Source organism: Musa acuminata, chromosome BXJ2-1 (genome assembly GCF_036884655.1).
Source record: "Musa acuminata AAA Group cultivar baxijiao chromosome BXJ2-1, Cavendish_Baxijiao_AAA, whole genome shotgun sequence".
Classification (NCBI taxonomy): domain Eukaryota; kingdom Viridiplantae; phylum Streptophyta; class Magnoliopsida; order Zingiberales; family Musaceae; genus Musa; species Musa acuminata.
The window spans coordinates 35192501-35218574 of record NC_088338.1 but is presented as its reverse complement, the minus strand read 5'-3'; the positions used below and the strand labels follow the sequence as shown (position 1 = coordinate 35218574).

Genomic DNA, 26074 nt, shown 5'->3' with positions numbered 1-26074 from the left:
GAACTAAGTTCAGATTCTGAGTTTGACCACATTCCTCCTTGTAAAAGTATATTAAAATCCAAGCAAAGGGGCTTGAAGTAAGGTCGCATGGCATGTATTTTTGAAACCTAAGAAAACTTCAAGAATCTGAAATCCAAGACGGACATGATTTGTAGGGTTTGCAGTTGATCTCAACAGAAGCGAAATTAATCGAGCGAACTGTTATCATCTTGAGAACGTCCCACAATCCCTCTCGACATTTGTATTTCTGTCAACCTGTACAGAAATCAAATATCTCGATTATATTAAAAAAAAAAAAAGACAAGAGTCCTATACACGAGATTTTCAATTTATACAATCTTACCCTACCGATTAACCAAATATCTCAAGGATACACACCAAATCATGCATGAAACTATCAAGCTAACACAATCCAAATGGTGTTGATTTCATATGTTCACTCTTATCCAGGTCCTACACATGATTCCAGCATTAAATTCGTTTCCATGTACGAAAGATCCGGACATCCTAATATACTATATTTTGAGCATCGAAGAATTCACCATTCATTTAGTTCCTTGATCAACTTATGCAAACCACCTTCCATTCCATTGTTTCTCATCTAAGCCGTCATAAAAACAATACAATAAAACTCCAGGAGTTTATCCAGTAATGTAATATCAAGCAACAAAATGCTTCTCCTTGGAAAGATTATAAAGCAATTGGTTTGTTGTTCCAGTCAAAATCTCCAAATAATAAGCAATATTTCGAGCACTTTCTTGATGAGAACATTTGACACATTCTTAAAAGATGCAAGAAAATATGTGGTGGGAAGGATCGGCTAATGACATGGAGCAATATTTAATTAAAAAAATGATAAAAATGTAAACTTGGATTACCTCAGTTAAACAGCTAATTTTTCAGAACACCATTTATCACAAACCAGTCAGCAAGGAAAAAGCACCAACTAAAACAAAAGAGCTTACATGAAATCCTTTACTAACTTTGCAACTATAACATGAATTGTGATGATCAATCAATCACAAATGAGTCGAAAGAAAGTCGAAAGCCAACCAATCAGAGGGAGAAAAATCATTAGACAAACATACTAATTTGATTTTCATTCTCAAAAAAATACAATGCTGCTAAATCTGAGCCCCTACCATAATGGACCAAGTTATATTCAGCAAATAAAAGATTACCTAACACCCACATACACGAGCCCTTGCGCAAATAGACGGCACTAGTTAACTACATACCGAACAAGGACATGAGGAAACAAAGTCTAGAACCTAACTAAACTTGGGCTTACATGTCTGCTGTTTTCTGCACATGTTGTTTTCCAACGGTACTGAAGAATTGGCAAATAATCCAAAACATTTCTTGTTTCATGCTCTAGCCCTCTTATTGCTACAACTCGGGCACTTGTACTGCTTGATGTGCTCAGCTCGGGCAGGGGTGATCTTGACACACTTCCCATGAAACCATCTCTCACATACATCACAGCATATCCAGAACTCATCATTAGCGTAATTGTCTCCACAGGCACCACATAAAGTGTTCTCATGCTCCTGTTCATCTTCCTCTTCATCTGCACCACTATCTTCATCTTCTTTTGGAGTTGGCATCCTTAAAGCCTTGGTTTGGGACTCTGCCGGTCTTGACTGCTGAAGGCATACATGCAATAGATATTGCAAATAAACAGATAAATTAAAGGGAAAAAATGTAATGTAAAAAGAATTTACCATCTTTGAGCTTGACTTGTTCTTGCTGCTGCTGTTAGAGGTCTTTTCCTTGAACTGTCTCTTTGTGGTACCAGTTACAACTTCATATATGGTAGGGAGATTGTTAATCATATTGAAAAGCCGCCTCCTGAAATAATTACAAAAACAGAGAGAACATGATATCAGAAATTAGCAATTTCTTAACAAGTGGATCTACAAAGAATGCTGGAAATGAGAAAACAAAACCGAGAAATATCAGATATATCCAATAGTATAACACCATAATTCACACATCAGCAATTCCAATGAGAACAGAACAGCAAAAGGGTTGAAGTCCCTATTAGAAGCATCAGAATTCAGTGTAATTATAGTGAAAACCATATGTATGAAACTCATATGTATGAAAACCACTCTTATAGTGACTGGAAAGCTAGATGTACGAAATTCTGATAATCATACATATACATTATGAAATTACAAATCCTAATAGCCAATTTTTAAAATACTATTCGAACTGGTATGTATTAACAGGTATTCACTGGTTCAGCCAAACATCAGTGTCAAAACATGACTTGGTATCGGTCTAGGAACAATTTAATTTTATTTCTATTATTTCATCCAATGATATCGGATGGTACAAATCAGTATACCATCCGATTCACCAGTAGTATACCTGTCCCAAAAGATTACCGAGTGACTCTTGTATTTAAAATATTGCTAATAGCAACTGTTAATTTTAGTGTCATACAGCAAATAAGTCCAAGATCCTACATATCAATTATAATTGCTCATCAATGTATATTTTGCAAAATTAAGTATATCAGATGTTATTACTTGCAGTGCAAGTTGATAGGTAAGGATAGTCTATCTATTTAAAATTTAGAGAATAATTAGTTGTAAAGCCTGGCTTCACTGCAAAAGAAAAATGAGAAGAAATAGAAGAGTCACTTTAATCACATCTGTTGGCAACAGCCATTTGATAAAACTTAATAGTGTTTATTCACCATGCCTTGGAAGCTCTAAACTTAACATAAACAAAACCATTGACATATGAGGATCTTTTTCTTAATAGTGTTTATTCACCATGAACCGTATTTACTGAACTGAAGATGAGTTTTAAAAAGAAACTATTGGTAGTAAATTATTAGCACCTCAAGGGTCTTCATACCAAAATATTGTGCATTTATATATTCTCCCATTGAAACCTTGAATTAAACCATCACCAGTAAGGTTTGCAATACCTGATACAGTATGATACAACGGTATTTACTGGTCCAACAGCTTATATGGATCATGGTGAACCGGGTGAACAATATAGGGCCCCTTATCACCCAATACACCTAGTATATGTTTTGTACTAAACTGTTCCCTTTTTCTTTTTTTTTCCTTTTTCAGTATTTTTCATGTTTTTTTCAGAAACTCGATATGTCCTCTTATATAACAGTACAGACTGGTACGTAATCGGTCCAAGCCCTGACCATGACAATATTGGTACATGAAAATATGCACCTTGCTGACCAATTAGTTAAATATGTGTATATATATGTGTATACATAAATATATATACATATATATATACATATATATATATATATAATCAAGTCTCCTCATGCATGTGGTCCTGCCCTAATCGTGACAGCCTTGACGAACATGTCATCCTCCGTCACCTATCGCCTCCACCAATCAGGTACACGCCTCATCTCTCTTTCGTTCTCTGCCTCCTTCCTCATCTTCCTCCAATACAATCTCTCCTTCCTCCTCTTCCTCCACTATGATCTCTCCTTCCTATTCCTCTTCCTCCTGCCTTCTTTTACTCCACTGTCACGAACTTAGTTGGTTTTGCCTAAGTCATGCGACACCCTTGCGTGTCCGTCCGCAAAGGTCAGCCTCCCCGAAACCTCTCATGGTCCCTTAGGACCTACAAAAAGAGAAAACGGGTTAAAGAAAGCGCCTCACTCGGGATCCACAAGCAATCATTTCAGAAAACACTTCATAGCCAATGCAAATTACAAACAAACTTTACAAGCTCTAAACGATTACACAACAAAGGGTCAAAATGGTCCACTACAGACCGAATATCTCTCACAAGTGTCCACATGACACAACCTTTATTTACAAGCCTAAAAAGGCCACCAAACCTAACTAAAATGAGGTTGTTAAGCCTTCGACCGTCCCTCTACATACTGTGCAAAGCATGAATAAACCAAAAGACACGAACATACATAAGCATTACATCAAACATCCTATTTAGAATTTTTTTCGTGACATTTGCCCCCACTTATTCCTTCGACGTCCTCGTCGAAGCCTTTGCCGACACTGCAACTCATCGCCTTTACTGAGTCTTCAATCTTCTGCTCCAGCTGCAATGCGCCTCTTGACTCCTAGCTGCTCTCTGCTGCTGTTGTTGAGTAGTCGAACTTTTGATCCGCCATGTTGCTTCAACTCGCCAATAACTCTGACTCTAGTATGGGGTTGGCTGAGTTGTGTTGATCCCTGTTGGTTCCTGCAGATCCTTCAGATGAAGGAAAAGAGCATCCTTACTATGCGCTAGTCTCCCAAATGTCTCATGCTACTTGAATTGGGTAGATGCTTGTTGAAGCTTTAACGAGCATCGCCTCGCAAACTTTTGAAGTTTTAGGTCCTTCCTCCACCAAATTTGCCCATCAACTCTTCTTTCACTTAGTTGTCACTTCCAAGTATATTCGCATCACTTCCGCTTTCGATTGGCATTCTGTTAGGAAATGAAATGGATAATCTACTCTCAATAGCACTGATCACCATTGGTGAGGATTTGACAACTATTGTATTACATTATCTTTGAAGGGTCTTTGAACCTGTGCAAAGCTCCTCTGATGGAAAGATAAGAGAATTGGGGTACTCGGTTTCACCCATTCTCTTAAGAGTTAAGAAGGCAAAGGTTACTTGACTTCGCCCGCCTCCTCAAGGGTTGTACTCCATGCATCGAGCTGGTTACTGGCCTTCGCCTGCTCTTTGCTCACACTTCTGAAGCACTTGAAGTGTTTGCACTCCTTGCGTTGAGTTAGCTACTGTGATTCACCTTCTCAATGTCATCGAACTTCTGGAATGCAAGAAGTTTTCACCCTAACTTGGAGCAAGTCTTTAATAGTTTCGATCACCTCTGTGATTGTACTGTCTTCTCCATCAACCCTGCCGCCTACTCCATTGAGTAGCAAAAGTACAGCACCGCGTACTGCCTGCTTCGTTCCTTGGTCATGCACTCTTGTACGACCCGAAATCCTTCACTTTCGGCTATTTTAATGAGAAGCTCATTGACACCGGTCTTACGAAGTTCCTTGGCCTCTGCCCTTCAACCTTGTCTTGGTACTTAGAGTTTACCTCCACATGCTCCACCTTCTCGGCCCCTTTCACGACCAAGCGCTCTCCCTCCAGGAGAGCAAGGGATCGATGACTTCATGGAAGTCTCGCCTCTGCGGTACCATGGCGCTGTCATGCCCATGGCCCCATTATCTGTCGCCTCACATGTACATCCCTTTCTTCACAATCGGTAGATCTGCCTCTATGGCACTCCTCCGAGTCCACCTCCATTCTAACCAATGCTTAGATTTTGGGTAGCTAAGTCCCTCTGGACTCGTTGTCGCTTCCTCGTCCCTTTCGTCTCTCTGCTTCAACACCTTTATGCTCTCCAAGCAGTTCCCTTTAGTCGATGGAAAGACAGACTGCAACTCCCATGCATGGTCTCTACCATCATGTTGCAGGGTTCACATCGATTCTGTTCTCCTTAGCTTCCTTGGTAGCAATGTTCGCTTACTCGATCTTGTCCTCTGATTTGTCGGGCTCCCTTAAGCGAATATGGGCTCTGGAGTAGTCCAACTCTCCAACTGCTTCGATCATACCTCTGCATGATCAAGTCCCTCCCATGGGACTCACTAGTACTTGCATTCGAACTTTTCCCTCGGTAGTACACATCTCTCATATGATGATGACCAAGGCTTTCATCCGATGCAAAATTCGATGCACGCACGGAAGACCCACCTCTGCGATACCATAGCCTTCACTACTTGAATCCATAGCCCTTCTTGTCGTCGTGTTGTTCATCGAAGTGGAGCTCCCAGTAGCTCCCGATCATACCTCCATATAATTTAGTCCACCACGGGACTACAATCTGTGTGTATCGCATTGCCACGAACTATTCCACCACGATCCGCTGTACCATGTCGCCTCCTAAATGACATCTCCATTGCATTCTGATCATTGTGGGATGAACTCGGATTGCGATCCCTCCATGTGTGGCCTCTGCCAACATATCGTAGGGCCTCTTCCACCTTTGATTGTGTTCGCTCATTTGGCAATCGACCTTCATCCACCCGCTCTTGGGTCACACCTAGATAAAGCACCGCTCTAGGACAGTCCGTCACCTAGAAGCTCTCGAAGTCCACCAACTTCGCTGAAAATGGTGCACCATTGTCTGGATCCTGAGCCTCTGCCCCCCACCAGCACAATCTCCACTGCGCACCGCTTCCTTCATGGCAACTTGAATGGCAAACTACGACATATTCTTCAAGAGTACCCGCCTCCGTGTCCTCTTGTCTCGTGCCAAGGCCTTCTGATCCAAACTTCGCCTCCGCAAGTTGAGTCGTCTTAGTTCATCCATCAAATGCTTCTCTGAGGTAAAGTGCATGTGCCTCGAAGCTCCCTTTGTCTTTGGCACCATGCAGGATGAGCCCACTCCATCAGAATGAAGGACCCGTGAAACGACATGATCCCTCTCTTTCCTCTGCAAGAGTTCATGTCATTGACCTCTGTCCAAGGAAAGCTCTGTGCCTCCGCTCCATGTTTTATCTTCTATGTCGGCTCCCTTCATGCGACTTAGGTGCTTCGCCAAGTTACACCTCAGTTGCTCCGCTCCTCGTTTTGCATTGAGTTGATGGTGGCTCTTGCGCCCACCATTCCACGGGTCAGCCCTCTATTGAATCCGATCTCCATATCGACTCCAAGTGTGCCTTCATTTGTGTTACCTTAGGTCGCTCCCCCACTTGATCTTGTAATGCATCCACCAATGCATTCTCTCAAGCGAGATCATGTGACGACTTCTCGCCGCTCACTCGATCTATTGAGCTTCGTGGAGTTGTTGTTTTTGAGATACTCCTCAACATATACGATCCGTTGCACATGATTCTCCCTCTAGAGAGCTGGGACTTATCCCTCCTGGATATCTATCCCGTTGGAGCAACATCTCTCTTCATTTCCTTCCCTTTAAAAGCTTCGGAGACCACCATCCCCTTGGACTACTCTGACTTGCTGAACAAACTGTGCATTGTTCTGCCTCCTGAAAACGTACTTTGCTAGATTGCGACTCCACGTCAATACAACCCCCGCTACACCACTCAAGGCCTAGCAACATGTTGAACTCGCTGCACACTTCAGCCTCCTACGGACGTATCCTTCTTATGCCGAAGAGAAAGTTTCAATGCTCCATAGCGCCGAGTTTCGGTCGCCTTGCGATGGCTACGAATATTCCATCGTCCACATACAAGCCCTTGCATAATTACCGAATTCTTCGAGTTAACAATTCCCCTCGCCTCTGTAAGCTTTGCACAACTCTTTCGGTCGCTAAGCAAACCATTCCACCTTGCATGGTCTCATCCTTTACCAAGCGCCTCACTTGCCTTGAGCACCATCAAGTATAGTTGTCAACGTCGAGTCGTAGCTCGAACTCAGCCATCCCAACTTTTGTACGCTACGCATTCTTCCAAGCTTGCTTGTTCTCGTGGTGCCTCTTGCGCGAAGGGTTGGCCATTCCTCTGAATGACAATCTCAGATGCCCGCTCCTCCGAGCGACTCCTTTTCCCTACATCTCCATGCTCGTTTTCCCCCAAACGGTCGCACGTGCTGATTGCCCTCAAAGTAGCCCAGTTATGTCCCCCACGTTTACATGTCAAGTGTTTCTATGAGTGCTTGTCCCACTCTGATACCATCTATCAAGGACTTAGCTAGTTTTGCCTAAGTTGTGCGGCACCTTTACGTGTCTGTCCGTAAAGGTCAGCCTCCCCGAAACCTCTCATGGTCCCTTAGGACCTACAAAAGAGAAAACGGGTTAGAAAAACGTCTCACTCGGGATCCACAAGCAAACATTTCCGAAAACACTTCATAGTCAATACAAATTACAAACAGACTTTACAAGCTCTGAATGATTGCATAACAAAGGGTCAAAATGGTCCACTACAGACCGAATATCTCTCACAAGTGTCCACATGACACAACCTTTATTTATAAGCCTAAAACGGCCACCAAACCCAACTAAAATGGGGCTGTTAAGCCTTCGCCCGTCCCTCTACATGCTGTGCAAAGCATGAACAAACCAAAAGAGACAGACATACATAAGCATTACATCAAACATCCTGTTTAGAATTTTGTCCGTGATACCACGGCTCCTCTTCGTTCACCGTCTTTTCTTCTTCCTTCCTCTTCCTCCAAGCGTCCTCTTCTTACTTCCTCTTTCTCCATCGCTACCTATTCCTTCGTCTTCTTTTTCTTCTTGTTTATTTTTGAACCTTTGGTACAGGTGTATCATGTGATGGTACAACAGTAACAATTGGTACATATTGGTCCAACCGGGGACTAGTACAGTACCCTGGTATGATATTACAATCCTTGTTTACGAGCTAAAACAAACCAACGATTTGATTTTCAGGAACATGAGGGGTGCTAGCCAGACATCTGAATGGCCAGTTTTTTGTTATTTTTTAGACAAAGTGCTATGCAACTGAACCAAGAAAGAATAAAAGGATCTGATCTGATAGTGAGCTGGTTTAAGTCTGATTAGGTTAATTCATTACTCAGAACAGATAGGGACTTTTTTCTGTAAAAACAAATGTTCAAAACACACAAGAATGTCAAAATAATAAAAAGTACAAAACAAGTATGTCTAATTGATCAGCAGCTAGGTGCAAGATACTCCATTGTGGCAATCAAAAGATATCTAAGAAAATAAATTATGGTCCATTATTAACTATGGAAAATTGAACAAGGGCAAAACCCTCCAGATGGCGCATATTTATAAAGGTAAACAACAATATAAGAAGTTTTATTGGTTTCATACAACAAAAAAGACTGTTAAAAACTGAAAAAAAAAAAAAAAAAAAAAAATTTATGAATGCGAAAACAGATTAAAGCAAGAACATATTCAAATTCCTAGAGACAAATGGAGGCACTTTTGTTAATAGTATGCAGGGTAAAAACTTATCCAAAAATATGAAATGAATAAGTAACAAGCAAACAAACAAATAGGATCATACTTTAATGTTTGAAAAAGCACTAGGCACTAAAAGGCGTCAAGGTGCCAAAATGCTCGAAGGAAGCAAAACGAGACGCTCCTGGATATTAAAATTTATAAAATATATCACGATTGATAAATATGATCAACTGAAATAAGTCCCTCAACTTCTTTCTAGTGAAAAAAGAGAGAAATAGTTAGATACAAAGAATGCATGCATTAGCATTATGAAAATAAAAAGTAAACCTTTACAATGATCACAAATCAAAAGATTCATAAAGAAGTTAACAAACTTTGACAGAAACAAAAAAGAAATAATGAAAATAGCACAAATATTTTTGCTCCACATGCCCTTCCAGAACACCTAATACCATATTCTAAACCCAACAAAGTCATTCAATATTTCTGATGTTGTTTCAGTTATAAATACAGAAAGCACAAATGAACCACACTACAAACAAATCCATTAACCTACCTATTGAATTATCCAAACCAAGGTCTGCAATACCGAATGATCCCGCCCGTACCGGTCCGTCAGCAGACCGGTACACGGACCGCCCGCAACCGAGCGGTACCGTCGATTGAGGTGTTATCGTTGACAGTGACCGAGGGAGAAGAAAGAAGAGGGAGAAGGGAAAGCAAGAAATAGGAAAAAAAAGGGAGAACCTGGAGATTGCCGCTCTTCTCCTCGTATATCGGCGACTTCTCATCCGCGTGTGGTAGAAGAGGCATCGGCGTCGCAGGGTGGAGAGAGGCGAAGATTTTTTTTTTTTTTTGTTCTTCTCTTCTCGGGCGACATCGCCTGCAAATTTTTTTTTATCCGCAACATCGCCTCGACGACGTCGAAATTTTTTTTTTATTTATCTATGACGTCGCCGGCAACGTCATAATTTTTTTTTTTATCTACGACGTCGCATTTTTTTTTTATCTGTGATGTCGCCGCGCATAGAGGTAAACCGAGCAGTTTACCTTTATATATATATATATATATATATATATATATATATATACACAGAGCAGTATACCGAAATATACCGCTCGGTATACAATATCGTATCGTACTGAATAAGTCTCGAAATTTCAGTACGATACGAAATTTCAGTCCTTGATCCAAACCATGCCATGGAAGGGAATAGATGGAAAAGTATCAGGCTCCTGTACATTTGAAATATAAGTTACTAGAAAACTTTTGTCAACTATAGACTTAAAAGGAGAAGAGGAGATGGACAAGATGACAATCACCAGTTGGCGGAGAAAGGTAGCAATGTATATGGAGAAGCCGAGGAGGAAGGTAGCAGAGTATGGCACATAGGATTCACACGGCTACGATGGTGCATAGGGCGGAGGAAGGCCACAAATGACGGTGTAAGGCAAAGGAAGAGGGCAATCGATGACGTATGGTGGAGGAACAAAGCAACACACAACAACTACATAGGGTAGAGGAAGCTCGTGGTCAACAATATAAGGCAAAAGAAGAGGGCAATCGACAACGTATGGCAGAGGAACGAAGCAATACACAACGACGACATAGGGCTAAGGAAGGTTGTAGTCGATGGCATAAGACAAAGGAAGAGGGCGACCAACAACATGTTGTCACAGACTTAGCTGAAATTGCCTAAGTCATGAGGCACCCTTGTAGCAAAGTCACGGACTTAGCTGAAATTGCCGAAGTCATGAAACACCCTTGCACCAACTTCTCAAACTTAGCTGGGATTGCCTAAGTCATGAAAGGCCCTTACGTTACCCATCCACAAAGGGTCAGCCTCCTCGCAACCTCTTATGACCCCCTTAGGACCTACAAAAGAGAAAACGGGCTAGAGAAAGCATTTTACTCGCGATCCAACAAACACTTCATAGCTAATGCAAATTACAAACAGACTTCACAGGCTCTGAACGGTTGCATAACAAAAGGTCCAAAATGATCCACTACAGACCAAAATCCCCACAAGTGCCCACATGACACAACCTTTGTTTGCAAGCCTAAGACGACCACTAAAACCAAAGAAAATGGAGCTGCTAAGCCTACTGTTAGCCCTTTATATGCTGTGCAAAGCATAAACAAAACCGAAAAACACGAACATACATGAACATTACATCAAACACCTCATTTACAATTTTGTCCGTGACATTCTCCCCCATTTATTCCTTCGACGTCCTCGTCAAAGCCTTTGCAGACACTGCATCTCCTCGCCTTTGCTGAGTCTTCAATCTTTTGCTCTAGTTGTAATACGCCTCTTGGCTCCCAGCTACACTCCGTCGCTATTGTTGAGTAGTCGAACTTTGATCCGTCATGCTGCTTCAACTCGCCAATGACTCTAACTCTGGTGTAGGGTCGACTGAATTGTGTTGATTCCTGTTGTTTCCTGTGGATCCCTCAGATGAAGGAAAAGTCCATCCTTGGTATACGCTAGTCTTTCAAATGCCTCATGTCACTTGAAGTAGGTGGATGCTTGTTGGAGCTTTAACGAGCATCGCCTCGCAGACTTTAAAGTTTTTAGATCCTTCCTTCGTAAAATTTGCCCATCGATTCTTCTTCCATTTAGCCATCACTTCCAAGTAGGTTTGCATCACTTCCGCTTTCGATTGGCATTCTATTGGAAAATGAAGCAGATATAAACTACTCTCAATAGCACCGATCACCATTGGTGAGGATTTGACAACTATTGTTTTCCATTAGGTTGCTTCGAAAGGTCTTTGAACCTGTGCTGAATAGATAAGAAAATAGGGGTACTCGATTTCGCCCATTCTCTTAAAGAGTTGAGAAGGCAAAGGTTACTTGACTTCACCTGCCTCCTCGAGGATTATACTCCATGCATCGAGCTGGTTACTAGCCTTCGCCTGCTCTTTTGCTCACACTTCTGAAGCACTCGAAGTATTTGCACTCCTTGCGTTGAATTAGCTACTGTAATTCACCTTCTCAATGTCATCGAACTTCTAAAATGCAAGAATTTTTCACCCCAACTTAGAGCAAGTCTCTAATAGTTTTGGTCGCCTTTAGGATTGTACCATCTTCTCTATCATCTTTGTTGCCTACTCCTCTAAGTCGCAAAGGTACAGCACTGTGTACTGCCTACTTCGTTCCTTGGTCGAGCACTCTTGCATTGACTCGAAGTCCACTTTCGGCTATCTTGATGAGAAGCTCGTTGATACCGGTCTTATGAAGTTCCTTGGCCTCTGCCCTTCAGCCTTGTCTCGATACTTAAAGTTTGCATCTGCATTCTCCACCTCCTCGGCCTCTTTCATGACCAAGCATTCTCCCTCCATGAGAACAAGGTATCGATGACTTCACGAAAGTCCCGCTTCTGCGATACCATGGCGGCGCTATGCCCATGGTCCTACCATCCGTCACCTCGCATCTGCGTCCCTTTCTTTGCGATTGGTATATCTGCCTCTGTGGCACTATGGCACTCCTTCGAGTCCACCTCCTTTCTAACCAATGCTTGGTTTTGGGTAGCTAAGTCCCTCTGGACTCATCGTCGCTTCCTTGCCCCTTTCGACATTCTGCTTCAACACCTCTATGTTCTTCAAATAGTTCCCCTTGGTCGATGGAAAGGCTGATTGCAACTCCCATGCATGGCCTCCGCCATCTTGTTGCAGGGCTCATGTCAATTCTGTTCTCCTTAGCTTCCTTGGCAGCAACGTTCGCTTACTCGACCTTGTCCCCTAACTTGTCGGGCTCCCTTTAGCAAATATGAGTTCTGGAGTAGTCCAACTCTCCAACCGCTCCGATCATACCTCTACATGATCAAGTCCCCCCCTAGGGACTCACTGGTACTTGCATTCGAAATTCTCCCTCAGTGGTACACAGCCCCCTTATGCTAATGACCAAGGCTTTCATCCGATGTAAAATTTGATACACACACGGAAGACCTGCCTCTGCGATACCATGGCATTCACTCCTTTAATCCATAGCCTTTCTTACCATCATGTTATCCACCGAAGTAGAGCTCCCAGTAGCTCTTAATCATACCTCTGTATGATGTAGTCCCTCGTGGGACTAGTTTCGTGTGTATCGCATTGCCACGAATTGTTCCACCACGATCCGCTGCACCATGTTGTCTCCTGGTGACATCTCCATTGCATTCTAATCATTGTGGGAAGAACTCGGATTGCGATCCCTCTATGTGTGGCATCTGCCAACATATCACAAGGCCTCTTCCACCTTCGATTGTGTTCGCTCCTTTGTCAATCGACCTTCGTCCACCCGCTCGGGTCACACCAACGAAGCATAGCTCTAGGACAATCCGTCGCCTAGCAGCTCCTAAAGTCCACCGACTTCGCTGAAATTGGTGCACCATTGTTTGGATCCTGGGCCTCTGCCCCCACCAGCACAATCTCCACTTCGTACTGATTCCTTCACAGCAACTCGAATGGTAGCACTATGACGTATTCTTCAAGAGTACCGGCTTTCGTGTCCTCTTGCCCTGTGCCAAGGCCTTCTAAACCCAGCTTTGCCGTCGCAAGTTGAATCGTCTTAGTTCCTCCGTCAAATGCTTCACCAAGATAAGGTGCATGTGCCTCGAAGCTCCCTCCGTCTTTGGCACCATGCGGGATGAGTCTGCTCCATCAGAATAAGGAACCCATGGAATAACATAATCCAACTCTTTCCTTTACAAGAGTTCATGTCCTTGACCTTTGTCTAAGGAAAGCTTCATGTCTTCGCTTCATGTTCTATCTTCTATACCGACTCTCTTCATGCGACTTGGGTACTTCACCAAGTTATACCCAAGTTGCTCCGCTCCTTAATTTGTATTGAGTTGATGGTCGCCCTCACGCCCACCATTCTATGATTCAACCCTCCCTTGAGTCTAATCTGCTATATCGACTCTAATATAATATAGCACTGCTACAGTATTATAATATAGCACTGCTACAGTATAAAAAAAATATAAAATTATTCGGTACATCAGGGTGTACCGCTCGGTATGCCCTGATGTACTACCCGGTACACCGGTACCATACCGTACCGAGCCCGGGTCGAAACACCGGTATGATACGGTACGGCGAACCTTGATTAAAACCACAAAAAAGTTAGGTAATTCCTCAAATATGCATTTATAAACCTACAAAGACCAATTATGTAGCACAATTGTATATGCATTCTCAATCTTACAAATGCAAAAAGCAACCATGTGGTTGTTATTACTTGTATGGCTGAAGCATGATACAATTACGATAAGCTACTTAAGTGTATTTAACTTAGAAAGAAGTGAATTGACCAGTAAATGCATCAACCACTGAATAGACTGAGAAATAAATTCATCATTACTAAGGTGACTTGCCTTAGCTCCAGTCAGATAAACATTACCTGGATTCTTTATCGAATCCAAAACGTGTGCCAAAATAGAAGGCAACGGCAAGTAACCATGCATCGCTGTGGACTGCAACTAGGGCAAGCCAGTCCTTTTCATCCATACCATCTCGCGCAAAGTTGATTCCCAAGGCTGGCTCAGGAAGTTCTGGAGGTACTTCCTCAGCAGGCAAGGTTACTTCCCAAGTCTCATTAGGAAGCCCATAAAGACATAAATTCTCCTTTTCTGCAAATATAATCACATTATTAGTAGTTGCATCAATAACAACAACAATAAGCTGTGAAGATACTTCGTTAGTTAAACAACAGATGTAAATGTATAAACCGCATAACAATCCAGCAACAGCCTGATGCAAGGGTCTTCTACATATACGGACAGGAAAGCTTAAATGAACATGTATCATACAGCATGGTGCACAATTCTAGAAACATGATTCAGATACCAAAGGGGTAAACTAAGAAAACCAAGGTTACAATTCTTTAAATGTGTTGATATTACATCATTGCAGTAATTCAAAACCCATTTGAGAAAATAAAAAGGCGAAAATGTCAGAAACTCTTAAAAAACATAGTTCTTGACACCATAAAAAAAACATTTCATGCAATTTGAAAAAAGTTTATGTTCACATTCAATCAGATTTGGTTTTACATTTGACTAAACTAATTAACTACAATTGTAATAGAGTACCTTCAACTGAAATTTATCTATTGATTAGCTTTCCTATTCTTTCTCATGATCCTCAGTTGACTTTCATCCGTAGCTTTTGGAAATTTACAGATAATCATGCAATTGTTAGGATTATCTGGATTATACAAACTTATACTTCTGAATCATGGCTACTCAGGACATTCTGAGCTTCAGATAACATTGGATCTTTAGTTGAATAATGAGCAAGGATGATGAGTTTGATCTATTCTGTTCTATTCTGACTTTCCTAATTCTCCAAAGACATCATGATCATACATGAAGTCATTTGCAAACACGTGTAGAACCTAATGAGCAAGGATGATGAGTTTGATCAAGATGTCTCGTTTTCCGAAATCACCACCAAAAAGATCTTAACCTCTTCTTAAGCCTTTTCTTCTGTACTCAGCATCTAACCAAAATGGATTCGACATTTGGACATGACATATTTAAAACCTTAACACCAGGTTAAACATGTTAAAATGAATGGTATTTGGATATACATATTAATTAAAAGAACTTAAATCTCCATCTAATACCATTTTTGGTAACCTACTAGACTGGTACAGTACCAGTGACATTGACTTGTAACACCTTAAATAATTGATTAATATAATAAAATATAATAATGAATGGTGTTGTATGGTAGTAATTTGCCAGACCAATAACTGATTCCCAGAAAAACCATTTCAACAATGATAAACAAAGTAGCGCAAGTTCAAATACATACAGAACTGAGAAGAGAGAGAGGCATTAAGGCAATCATTCCTGAGTAGTTTTACTTGATTGTTGAGGTTGATCCACCAGTCTCCAATGATTTGCAGCTCCAATAGCATTAAATTCTCAGTAATTTTGAGTATCAGTGGATTGTGTAAAGTTAAGTATATGACAACAAGGAATTTAGGCCTTTAGGACTTATGTTATAACAAAAACATGAAAGGTAGGATAATTGAAATGCCTTGGACATGCTCCAAGTCCTCGAAACTAATTTCATGAGAATAGTCGCCTCACACCACTCACATATATTGTAGGACCAAGTGCTTCTTTCAATCATTCATTCACTAATGATACATATTACACCACTTTTTTCCTTTTAACAAACTCCCTAAGTACAAGAAACAAATAGAAAAAAAATAGAAGAATAAAGAAGATAAAAACAAGAAAATTACAATTAAGAATTACATCCATTGAATTGAGGTCTATTAAACAACTTTCTTAAATTAAGGACAATAATACATACAAATTTAATTGGATGATAATCTTTCCTTTTTACACCGCAGTTGATGTAGGCTTCATTTTTTGAGGATTCTCTAATCAAACTGAACACCCTTGTAAGAATGAAGTACTTGTTCAAGCCTTGGAATCTTCAATCAAACACAAAATTGACTTTCCTATTTTTAAAATTTGGCTTTCTTTTCCAAGTAATGTAAAAATATAGAAGACATTGTCATGTGGCAATGGCAAAAAAACCCTTTAAGTTACTAAATCCATTCCAAAGAAAAGCAAAGAATATAATAAATAAAATGAAGAACATGTTCGATCCAAGGTTCACCATTTTAATCAAAAGGGATTCAGAATAGCATTTCACTTTTCGCACTAAGTGCAAACCCAAAACGTGCCTTGATTTCCATCACATATGGGTCAACCCATGTCAAAGGTGGTTAAAACACGACTAAAATTTGTCGATCAAATTGCTTAAATTAATTAAATCATGTCAAAGATGAGTTAATGATAATACCATACCATCCTCCACGCACCTCAAACCTATTTCAAAATTTCTTCTTTAAGGGGTGGGGCAGAAATATTTCAAATTTTGCTACATCTATATTTTCACAATCATTAATACATATTTCAAGGAAAAAATGAGCTTTAATTACTAACAAAAGTAGACATAATTATAAACACATAAAATTTTGTCTCATCAGAAAAATAGATAGATTTAATTTTGTGTAAGAATTGTAAAATTACACATGGCAAAAGCTTGACCAATCAACATATTTTGATAGTTTTAAATGTATGTTTGAGGAAATGGAGCATAAAAAATTGAAGTAGTTTTACTAAAACTAGTTGGTACTTGGTAGATATCAAAGAGAAGGTTTGGATTTTGGATGGGGAATTTGGATTAGGATAATACAATTATAATGTAGAATTTCATAGCTACACAGTTTAAAAGTGTGACAAACGTAATCGTTTGGGAATCTAAACAAACTAGTGTGGCTTCAAGATAGCAGACCTGATGATGGTTTGGGGAGGTTCAAAAAGCAATAACTACTAAAAGTAGTATGTTTTAAAGATTGACAAAATTATAAAAATGAGAAAATTTTGGAAGATATGTAAAAAAACGAAGCAAAAGAAACTTATATATATATATATATATATATATATAGAGAGAGAGAGAGAGAGAGAGAGAGAGAGCAAATTAGAAGGCATTTGATAAATTTTACAACAAGCTAGTAAGTTAAAATATGGAAAAGGACATTTTCCATGTTGCTAAAACCAGGGAAAGGAATAAGGATAATTAAGCGTATAAAGAATGACGATCAAAAGGTACATATTATTATTAATGATATAGAATTTTTAAAAAGATGAAGAGATTATTTTTAAAAATTATTTAATGAGCATTCTCTGGATAACTTAATTTTAGCGATAAACAGTAGTGATAAATTTCAAAATCATAGATTAGTTCATAAAATTAAAACAAATTAAAGAGGGTGAAGATAGGTAAAATAGTATAATATGATGAGAAGTCAAAGAGTTTAGAGAGAGGTAGTTTGGTTTACTAGTTTATTTAAAAATTCTGAAAATTAAAAAAGATGTATGACACAGTGATTGCAAAAGGCGCTCGGGCGCTCGCCTAGGCGCTCGGGCGAGGCGAGGCGAGGCCCGAGCGCCTCGCTAATGTCCCAGGCGGCGCGCTTCAAACAGGCGCCGCCTGGGCGCTCGCCCGAGCCCAGGCGCTGGGCGCTTCGGGCGAGCGCCTGGGTAAACCAAGGCGACCGAACCAGAATTTTAGGTCTGGTTCGGTCCTGGTTCGGTTGTTAGTTGGTTCAATCGAACCAACTAAACCGATATAACCCCAACCCTAACCCTAACCCTAACCCAACACTAACTTGCTGCCGCTGCCGCTCTCGATCCCGATCCCGATCGCGATCTCGTCGCTCGCTGCCGCTGCTCGCCGGTGTCGCTGCTCGCGCCTCCCGCGAGCCTTCCCGCAGTTCGCGCCTCCCGCGAGCCCTCTCGCTGCTCGCGCCTCCTGCGAGCCCTCTCGCTGCTCGCGCCTCCCGCGAGCCCTCTCGCCTCCTGCGAGCCGTCCCGCTGCTCGCGCCTCCCTCGAGGCCTCCCACTGCTCGCGCCTTCCTCTCCCTTTCCCTTTCCCGCTGCCGCTGCCGCCGCTCGCCGCTGCTGTTGTTGCTGCCGCTCGCCGCCGCTGCTGCCGCCGCTCGCCGCTGCTGTTGTTGCTGCCGCTCGCCGCCGCTGCTGCCGCCGCCGCTCCCGCTCGCTGCTGCCGCCGCTCGCCGCTGCTGCCGCCGCCGCTCCCACTCGCTGCTGCTTCCTCGTTTCTCCATCAGGCTCAGTAAAATAATTAAGTTTATTTGAATTTTAAAATAATTAATTTTCTGTTAATAGATTAATAATATATTATTTTGATTTTAATGTTATTAATTTTTATTTATTTGAAATTATTGTTAGGTTTCAACATAAATGGCAAGTGCAGAAAGCAACTCAATAGAGTCTCCAGTGGTATCAAAAAAAGATCCTGCATGGAAGTATAATTATTTGAAGGATCCGAAAGATCCTAATGCAGTGACTTGCATATTCTGTGATAAGACTACCAGAGGTGGTATTTTTCGTGCAAAACAACATCTAGTAGGAAATTTCAAGAATGCAGCAGCTTGCAAAAAATGTCCACCTGAGGTAAAAGAAGAGTTGCTGAATTATATGAATGAAAAGAAGACACAAAAGAATGAATCTTATGGGAATTTACCAGAAGACAATGTTGAACATATCAGAGATGAAGAAGAAGATTATTCTGCGAGTATTAACCCAAGTGAAAAAAGAGTATACGACAAAAAGGGAAAAGAAGTTATGAGTACTAAGAAAGGTAGAAAAGGACCGATGGATCTATATATGCTTCAAGGATCCCAGAAACAACAAGGGCAAGCAGGAGGCTCAAAATTGAGACAAACAAATATAAGTGATGCTTGTGATAAAGAAATAAGAGGAAGAACAATTCAGCACATTGCTCGCTTCTTTTATCAGGCTGGTCTTCCCATTAGTACAACTCGTTTAGACAGTTTTAAGGATATGATTGAAGCTATTGGAAGATATGGTGCAGGATTAAAACCTCCAAGTTATTATGAGATGCGAGTTCCATTGCTGCAAAAAGAGTTGAATTATACAAATGACTTACTAAAGGGTCATAAAGAATCATGGGCAACACATGGTTGCTCTATTATGTCAGATGTTTGGACTGACAGGAGGCGCAGGAGTATAATTAATTTTATGGTTAATTGTTCTTTAGGGACTATGTTTGTGAAGTCAATAGATGCTTCATCTTTTGTAAAATCTGGAGACAAGATATATGATTTACTTGACAACTTCGTGGAAGAAATTGGAGAACAAAATATCGTTCAAATCATAACCGACAATGGAAACAACTATGTTTTAGCTGGTAATATTCATCTTTTGATTTTGTTAATTATTTTATCTTTAATTAAGTGTGTTAAACTCTTAAGTCTTATCATTTTTGTTATCCTTTGTCTCAGGTAAATTGCTTGAATCAAAAAGACAACACTTGTATTGGACTCCATGTGCAGCACATTGTATTGATTTAATGTTGGAAGATATTGGAAAGATCTTAGAAATCAAGAAAACCTTAGAAAGGGCAATTTTTGTTGTTGGATTTCTTTATAATCACATTGGGGCTTTGAATATGATGAGAGAATTTACAGGGAATAAAGAATTAGTGAGACATGGTGTTACCCGATTTGCTACTTCATTCTTGACATTACAGAGCGTGCATCGTCAAAAACATACTCTGAGAAATATGTTTACCTCTGAGAAATGGGTGACAAGCAAATGGGCAAAAGAAGCAAAAGGCAAGAGGGCTGCTGATATCATCTTAATGTCATCCTTTTGGAATCATGTAGTTTATATATTAAAGGTAATGGGCCCTCTTGTTCAAGTCCTTCGGTTGGTGGATAATGAAAATAAGCCTGCAATGGGATATATTTATGAGGCTATGGATAGAGCAAAGGAGACGATTAAAAGATCTTTTAATGAAAATGAAGAAAAATATGAGAAAATTTTTACAATCATTGACGAAAGATGGAATTGTCAACTTCATCGTCCCTTACATGCAGCAGGATATTATTTGAACCCTGAATTCTTTTATAAGATTAAATCTGTTGGATTTGATGCAGAAGTTTTGAGTGGGTTATATCAGTGTGTTGCAAGATTAGTTCCCAGCATTGAGGTTCAAGATAAGATTATTCATGAATTATCTTTATATAAAAATGCTGAAGGTCTTTTTGGAATTCCAATTGTCGTTCGATCCAGGACAACTACCTCTCCAGGTATTAATAATTTGATATAATTAATTTCATATATATTATGGTACTATGTTATTGCTAATAATAACATAAATTTTGCAGCTGAATGGTGGAGTCTATTTGGAAATTCCACCCCGAACTTACAGAAATTTGCTGTCAAAGTACTTAGTTTGACATGTAGTGCTTCGGGTTGTGAGCGAAACTGGAGTGTCTTTGAGCATGTAAGTATTACTAAATATTTTTATTTTAATTAATTTATTTATTTAGATATATGTATTAATATATTTTTAAATTATATGACATGACAGATTCACTCGAAGAGAAGAAATCGGTTAGAACATCAACGATTGCACGATCTTGTTTACATAAAGTATAATCAAGCTTTGAAGACTCGTCATGATTTGAAAAATAGATTTGATTCAATCTCATTGCAAGATATTGATGATTCAAATGAGTGATTAGTAGGAGAAATGGGTGCTAACTTGCAAGATGCTGAAGACGAGCTTGTATTTGAAGATGATAGATTGACGTGGGGAGATGTGGCAAGAGCTTCAGGTGCTGGAGAATTACAAACATATACAAGACAGATGTCAAAGAGAAAAATGAGTGCAAAAGCATCAAGCTCGGCTCCTGCTATTGTTGAAGACATAGAGAATGAAACATATCTTGATGAAGAGGAAGGAATCGAAGAACAAGAGGAAGAAGACGAATTCAATGAAGATGATTTGTGTGAAAATGACGATAATATTGATTATGATGAATGACTTTGATGTAAAATTTTAATGTTTTGAATTTTGAAACTTTTTGTTAATGTGACATTGTGATTTTGTATGATGTATCTTAGATTTTCTTAATTTAATAGCATATTTTTATTTAAAATTTTAAATAATTATATTTATTAATTATATTATATATTTTAGCGCCTCGCTTCGCTCGGGCGAGCGCCTAGCGCCTCGGGCGTTTTTGGACCTTGGCGCCTTTTGGCGCCTAGCGCTTTTTAAATCATTGGTATGACAAACGAAATGGCTTCTAATAACAATTTAGAAGACTTGGAAAAATATTCAAAATTGTTGAAACCATATAAGAATTAAGCTAATGAGTCACAGTACTAAACTTTGGGGAAGGGTAATGGTACAGTAGTAGGAAATAGGAAAACCCTCGGGTTTGACTGCATTCCTCTTAATAACTGGCCCACCTTTTTTAATATGGATGAGATGATGAGGTTCTGGTTTCTAAGTTGATTTGTAAAAGTAGTTGGAATTCTTAATAACTTCATGAACTGCTTATGCTGTTTTAGCGAAGAGGATTTGCAGGATTCGTATACCCTTAGCTTCTAGTGATGACAGCTGAATTTGGGCTTCTCACCCTTTATTGGATGCCTCAGGCAAGAGTCTGTACAAATTTAAGCAAAACTAGCTGATAGCTGGACTGGAAGGCTGAAGTGGAAGGGAGGCAATGTGAGGTTTGGATATAGTTCCTAAAGTTAATTTTTTTTATCTGGAAACTCATTTAGCACAGGCTTGCCTTGTTACATGGGCCTCTGTCTGGTCTGACTTGGAGGTTGTGAGTTGTGACTCGGTTAATCATCTCCTTTGAGTATAGGTACATGATTTCTGTTTGGAGCATCATTCAGGATACTATTTTACTTGAGAGGATTGAAAAAATGGGGCTTGGTTGGAGAAGGGAAAGGATTTAGATGTTTGCTCCAACAAAATCACTTGAGCCATTATAGCCTATGCCCCTGGTTGTTATTGGGAAAAGAAAAGAAATGACACTGTGCATTGCAACCACACTCTGCACCCAGCCACTATATGGACCAATTGTCCAGGTCTGGGCCAGTGAGCATAGCTCAAGTATAGCCTCATCTGAGGGAGCTTGGGGTATTTGCCCAACTGGGAACATCCGAGTCTCCAACCAGGTAATGTACTATATATATATTGTGATAGCTCTTTTGTTGTTAATTTGGTATGTGTAGAGGCACTGGTTTTTGCATCAAAGACACGGAGGAGGAGGACATGGCGGCAGGAAAAGTAGCAGTCAGTCCTAACAGCCCCATCAAAGCTAGTGTAGAGCTGTGTTCCAGGGGCTGAATTGGACTAGGCAAAGAGAGCTCCAGCATATTTTGGTGACTGGAAGCTAACAGATTGATCTAGATTCTAAACAACTCTGAGCGAAGAACTTGGACTATCAGAAACCTGCTTATTGACTGTACTAAGCAGGGAAATGATGTTAACAAATGGGTTCATGTGCCAAGCAAAGCAATCTTTTGGCCCACCATCTTGTTAACCAATCAAGAACCAATGGCATCTCTCTTTTTTGTAGCAGAAGCTGCAGTTTCTGTAGCTGCACCAATTTCCTTAATAGTGAACAGTTAGTTCTCTTAAAAAAATTTGGGAAAGGATGACTCAAGGAAATATAAGGTGCAGAATATTTATGAGAATCAATGTGGTTTTATGCTCAAAAGACCAAAACACAAAAGCTACTTATTTTTAAGGTAATTTATGAATTACTATAGAGAAAAGATACAGTTGCATATGATTTTTATTTACTTAAACAAGTCTGACTTTCTAGGTTTTCACTATGGTGGGTTTTATAAAAAAATGGAAAATCTAGTAAAGGTTGATGTGACAGAATGTGTATAATGGAGATTGTTTGCTGACATTAGGACTGTAGGTTGTGCCTAGCAAATTTTGTATAACTATAAGGTTACCTCAAGTATCTTGCAAGTGTTTACCATTTTAACTTACTAGTCATATACAGATTAGACAATCATGGTGTATATTATTTACTGTAGATTTTGTTTTGGTTGATGAGAGTCCAGTTGTGATTCATTTTAAATTTGAATTATGGAGACAAACTCCATGCTCTAAAGGTTTTTAATTAAGCAAAGTTAAGACCAAATATATGATATGTAATTTTAATAAACTATTTTAGTATCTTGAATCTAATATTCAACCGAGAGGGGAGGTTGATGAAGATATTCTTCATAGAATAAAGATTAGATTGCTAAAGTGTGAGGGGTATTAGGTATTAGGAATTTTCTGTAATCATCCAGTGCTCCTCTTTTAATGTAGCTAAAGTGAGAATGTTTTGAGTAGAAAATGGGGTAACCCTTTTTCCTTTCCAGGACCATCAAGGACATAATTTGACTTGGATGTGCCAAGTTAAAAAAATAAAATACAATTAAACATGTTTTCATCTTAGGGAGATTTGTCCAAAATTAGGGAGATTCATCCAAAATGGTATGGACAAATTGAAAGAAAGTATAAATGTTTTGTAACAAGACAAAAGAGAATCAATCAAGATAGTGGTGCAAGAAAAGGTAGAGAATTATTTACGGTAAGAAATAAAAAGAATCTAAATAATCTTGATTTAACTTCAGCTATTGTCTCAGCTTAGTGGCAGGCAAATATCCATTGTGATTCAGGTGACCCCTAATATTTGGGACATTATGACTTATTTTTATTGAACAGATCATAAAGATTGAGTTAGGTTACCCAATTAATAAATTGGTTGTGTTTGGAATACAACATCATTATCAATTTAATAGGAACAACACAATAAGATAAGTACAGTAGGACAATTGAATGAAGTGACTGGATTAAAAAATCTAAAAAATATATATGAATAAAATTGCCAAGTACTATTTTACTCATGAAATCCTTCCAAACACCACCCTGGAGAGCTGCCACACATCATGTAAAAGATCCAAACGCACGAGATGAAACAAAAAATACTTCAATTGTGAATGCATGCAACCAAATGATAGCAATTGCATCTCCAAATGCAACATTCTCAATTAACATATTAGTCCAACTAGACAAAAATAAATCATGTTTAACAATAAAGTTCCTGTAGCACTTCTAGATTGTGATTCATCTAACCATCAATATCATCAAGGGTATGTTATTTGTAAAATTGATCAATTAATTATATGAGATGCATGACAAGCCAATAGATGGATTCCACCACTTAAAACAAACAGAAAAGACAATAAACAAATTTCATTTGTTCATCGCTCAATATCTGAAAAAGTAAACAAAAAGAAAACAAATCAGATTAAATCAATTGTGAATCTAAGCTTGTTGCTTAAAGACTGAATGACAGTGAAATAGTTGTTTCTACATACTTAGAGAAGGAAAAAATTCTAAAATGAATAAGAAAAGAATGAAGAGAAGAATAACAATATGACAAGGGTAACACCGTAACAAACAGATAGCAAACCCTGCTATCTACCAAAATTGAGTATTGTTCACCATCCAAATCCATATTCTATGCCCTGATTTTTATGTTAAACCCGAGCAACTACTGTCCTAATCAAGCTAAGTCTTATTAGACTCTCTACAATTCCAAGAACTTATCTGGATAATGACGAAGCCGTATATTATAAGTGATCTTAACCAGTTACAAGACATACATCACAAACTGAGTATATACTCCCAGTAAAAAGGTGATTGACAGAGAAAATGACATACAGATTCCATTCATCATCAATCAACCAATTAACAGATAATAAGCAAAGTTGTTATTTACCAAAATTAAGTATTTTTCCTTTTCACTAACCATCCTTATTCTATGTCCTCATTGATATGTTGAACTCGACCAGCTGTTTTCCTACTTCAGCTAGATCTCAAGAGAGTCCTTACAACTCCAAGAACTGATCTGGATAATGATAAGAGTCCTAAAATTGAGATTCTATTTTCACTAGACTTACTTATTCTATGCCCTCATTCTTATGTTGAACTCGACCAACTATTTTCCTACTCAAGCCAGGCATCAAAAGACTCTCTACAGCTACAAAAACTGATATGGAGAATGACTGAATGGTACACTCTCAGTGATTGACCAGTTACAGGACATACAACACAAAATAAGAATATATTCACAGTAACAGGAGACCCACAGAAAATGGCATATAGATACCATTAATCATCAATCACCCGTTTATATGATAGATCGAGAAATTCTACTAACTGCTATCAAGGACAATACCCTGGAACTAACAGAACACTGCGAGGCGTAACCCTAACCAAAGGGAATAAACCAAAGAAAGGCGCTAACATTTCACCTGGATCGCACAGCTGGTAGAACTTTTCGACATCTGCAGCAGCAGCAAAGGCAAAAGTTTAACACATCGATTTCGAGGAAAAAACAACAAGGAATCAAACAAATCCGTAAGAAAAAGAAAAAATGTAGTGATTAAGCACCGGTTGTGAGCGCCTTGATCATGCCGGCTCTTCGGCCTCTGAAGTCGCGGAAGACATCCTCCGCAGTGCGAGAACTGTAAGCTCCATCGCCCACGTCCATTGCTCGATTCGACCACAAGCTAACGGGAAAGAAATCGAGGATTCGAGCGGGAATTTGACGCTATGGATGACGAAGAACGGGCTCGAAGGGAGGTAGAGAGAGGCTTAGGGCTTCGAATTCATTGAGGGGAAAGATTACGGTTGAAGACTTCGAGGGGAAGGAGGGATTCAAAAGCACATCAGACCACGAGCGAGAGAGAGGGCTGTATTGTTATGGGTTTTAGAAGAAGCTTTCTATTTACGGCTCTCTTTACTATTAATA

At 39.6% G+C, this 26074-nt stretch overlaps 2 protein-coding genes across 4 annotated transcripts; one reads left to right on the top strand and one right to left on the bottom strand.

Annotated features, from left to right (window-relative positions):
- Nucleotides 1-1074: 1074 nt before the first annotated feature.
- Nucleotides 1075-26030, bottom strand: LOC135599130 (PHD finger protein ALFIN-LIKE 8-like). Of its 2 annotated transcripts, none has more exons than XM_065093893.1 (5): nucleotides 25714-26030; nucleotides 25575-25607; nucleotides 14267-14495; nucleotides 1725-1851; nucleotides 1075-1646 (listed from the first exon to the last, which is right to left on the bottom strand). In XM_065093893.1, the coding sequence occupies exons 1-5, from the start codon at nucleotides 25811-25813 to the stop codon at nucleotides 1368-1370; spliced, it is 768 nt and encodes a 255-aa protein (XP_064949965.1). In that variant the 5' UTR covers nucleotides 25814-26030; the 3' UTR covers nucleotides 1075-1367. The 2 variants fall into 2 exon arrangements, with proteins under 2 accessions (XP_064949965.1, XP_064949966.1); XM_065093894.1 differs by having other exon boundaries at nucleotides 1075-1643.
- Nucleotides 18443-20954, top strand: LOC135599129 (uncharacterized). Of its 2 annotated transcripts, XM_065093892.1 has the most exons (3): nucleotides 18443-20530; nucleotides 20609-20727; nucleotides 20815-20954. In XM_065093892.1, the coding sequence occupies exon 1, from the start codon at nucleotides 18657-18659 to the stop codon at nucleotides 19722-19724; it is 1068 nt and encodes a 355-aa protein (XP_064949964.1). In that variant the 5' UTR covers nucleotides 18443-18656; the 3' UTR covers nucleotides 19725-20530; nucleotides 20609-20727; nucleotides 20815-20954. The 2 variants fall into 2 exon arrangements, with proteins under 2 accessions (XP_064949964.1, XP_064949963.1); XM_065093891.1 differs by having other exon boundaries at nucleotides 20609-20954.
- Nucleotides 26031-26074: the final 44 nt, after the last annotated feature.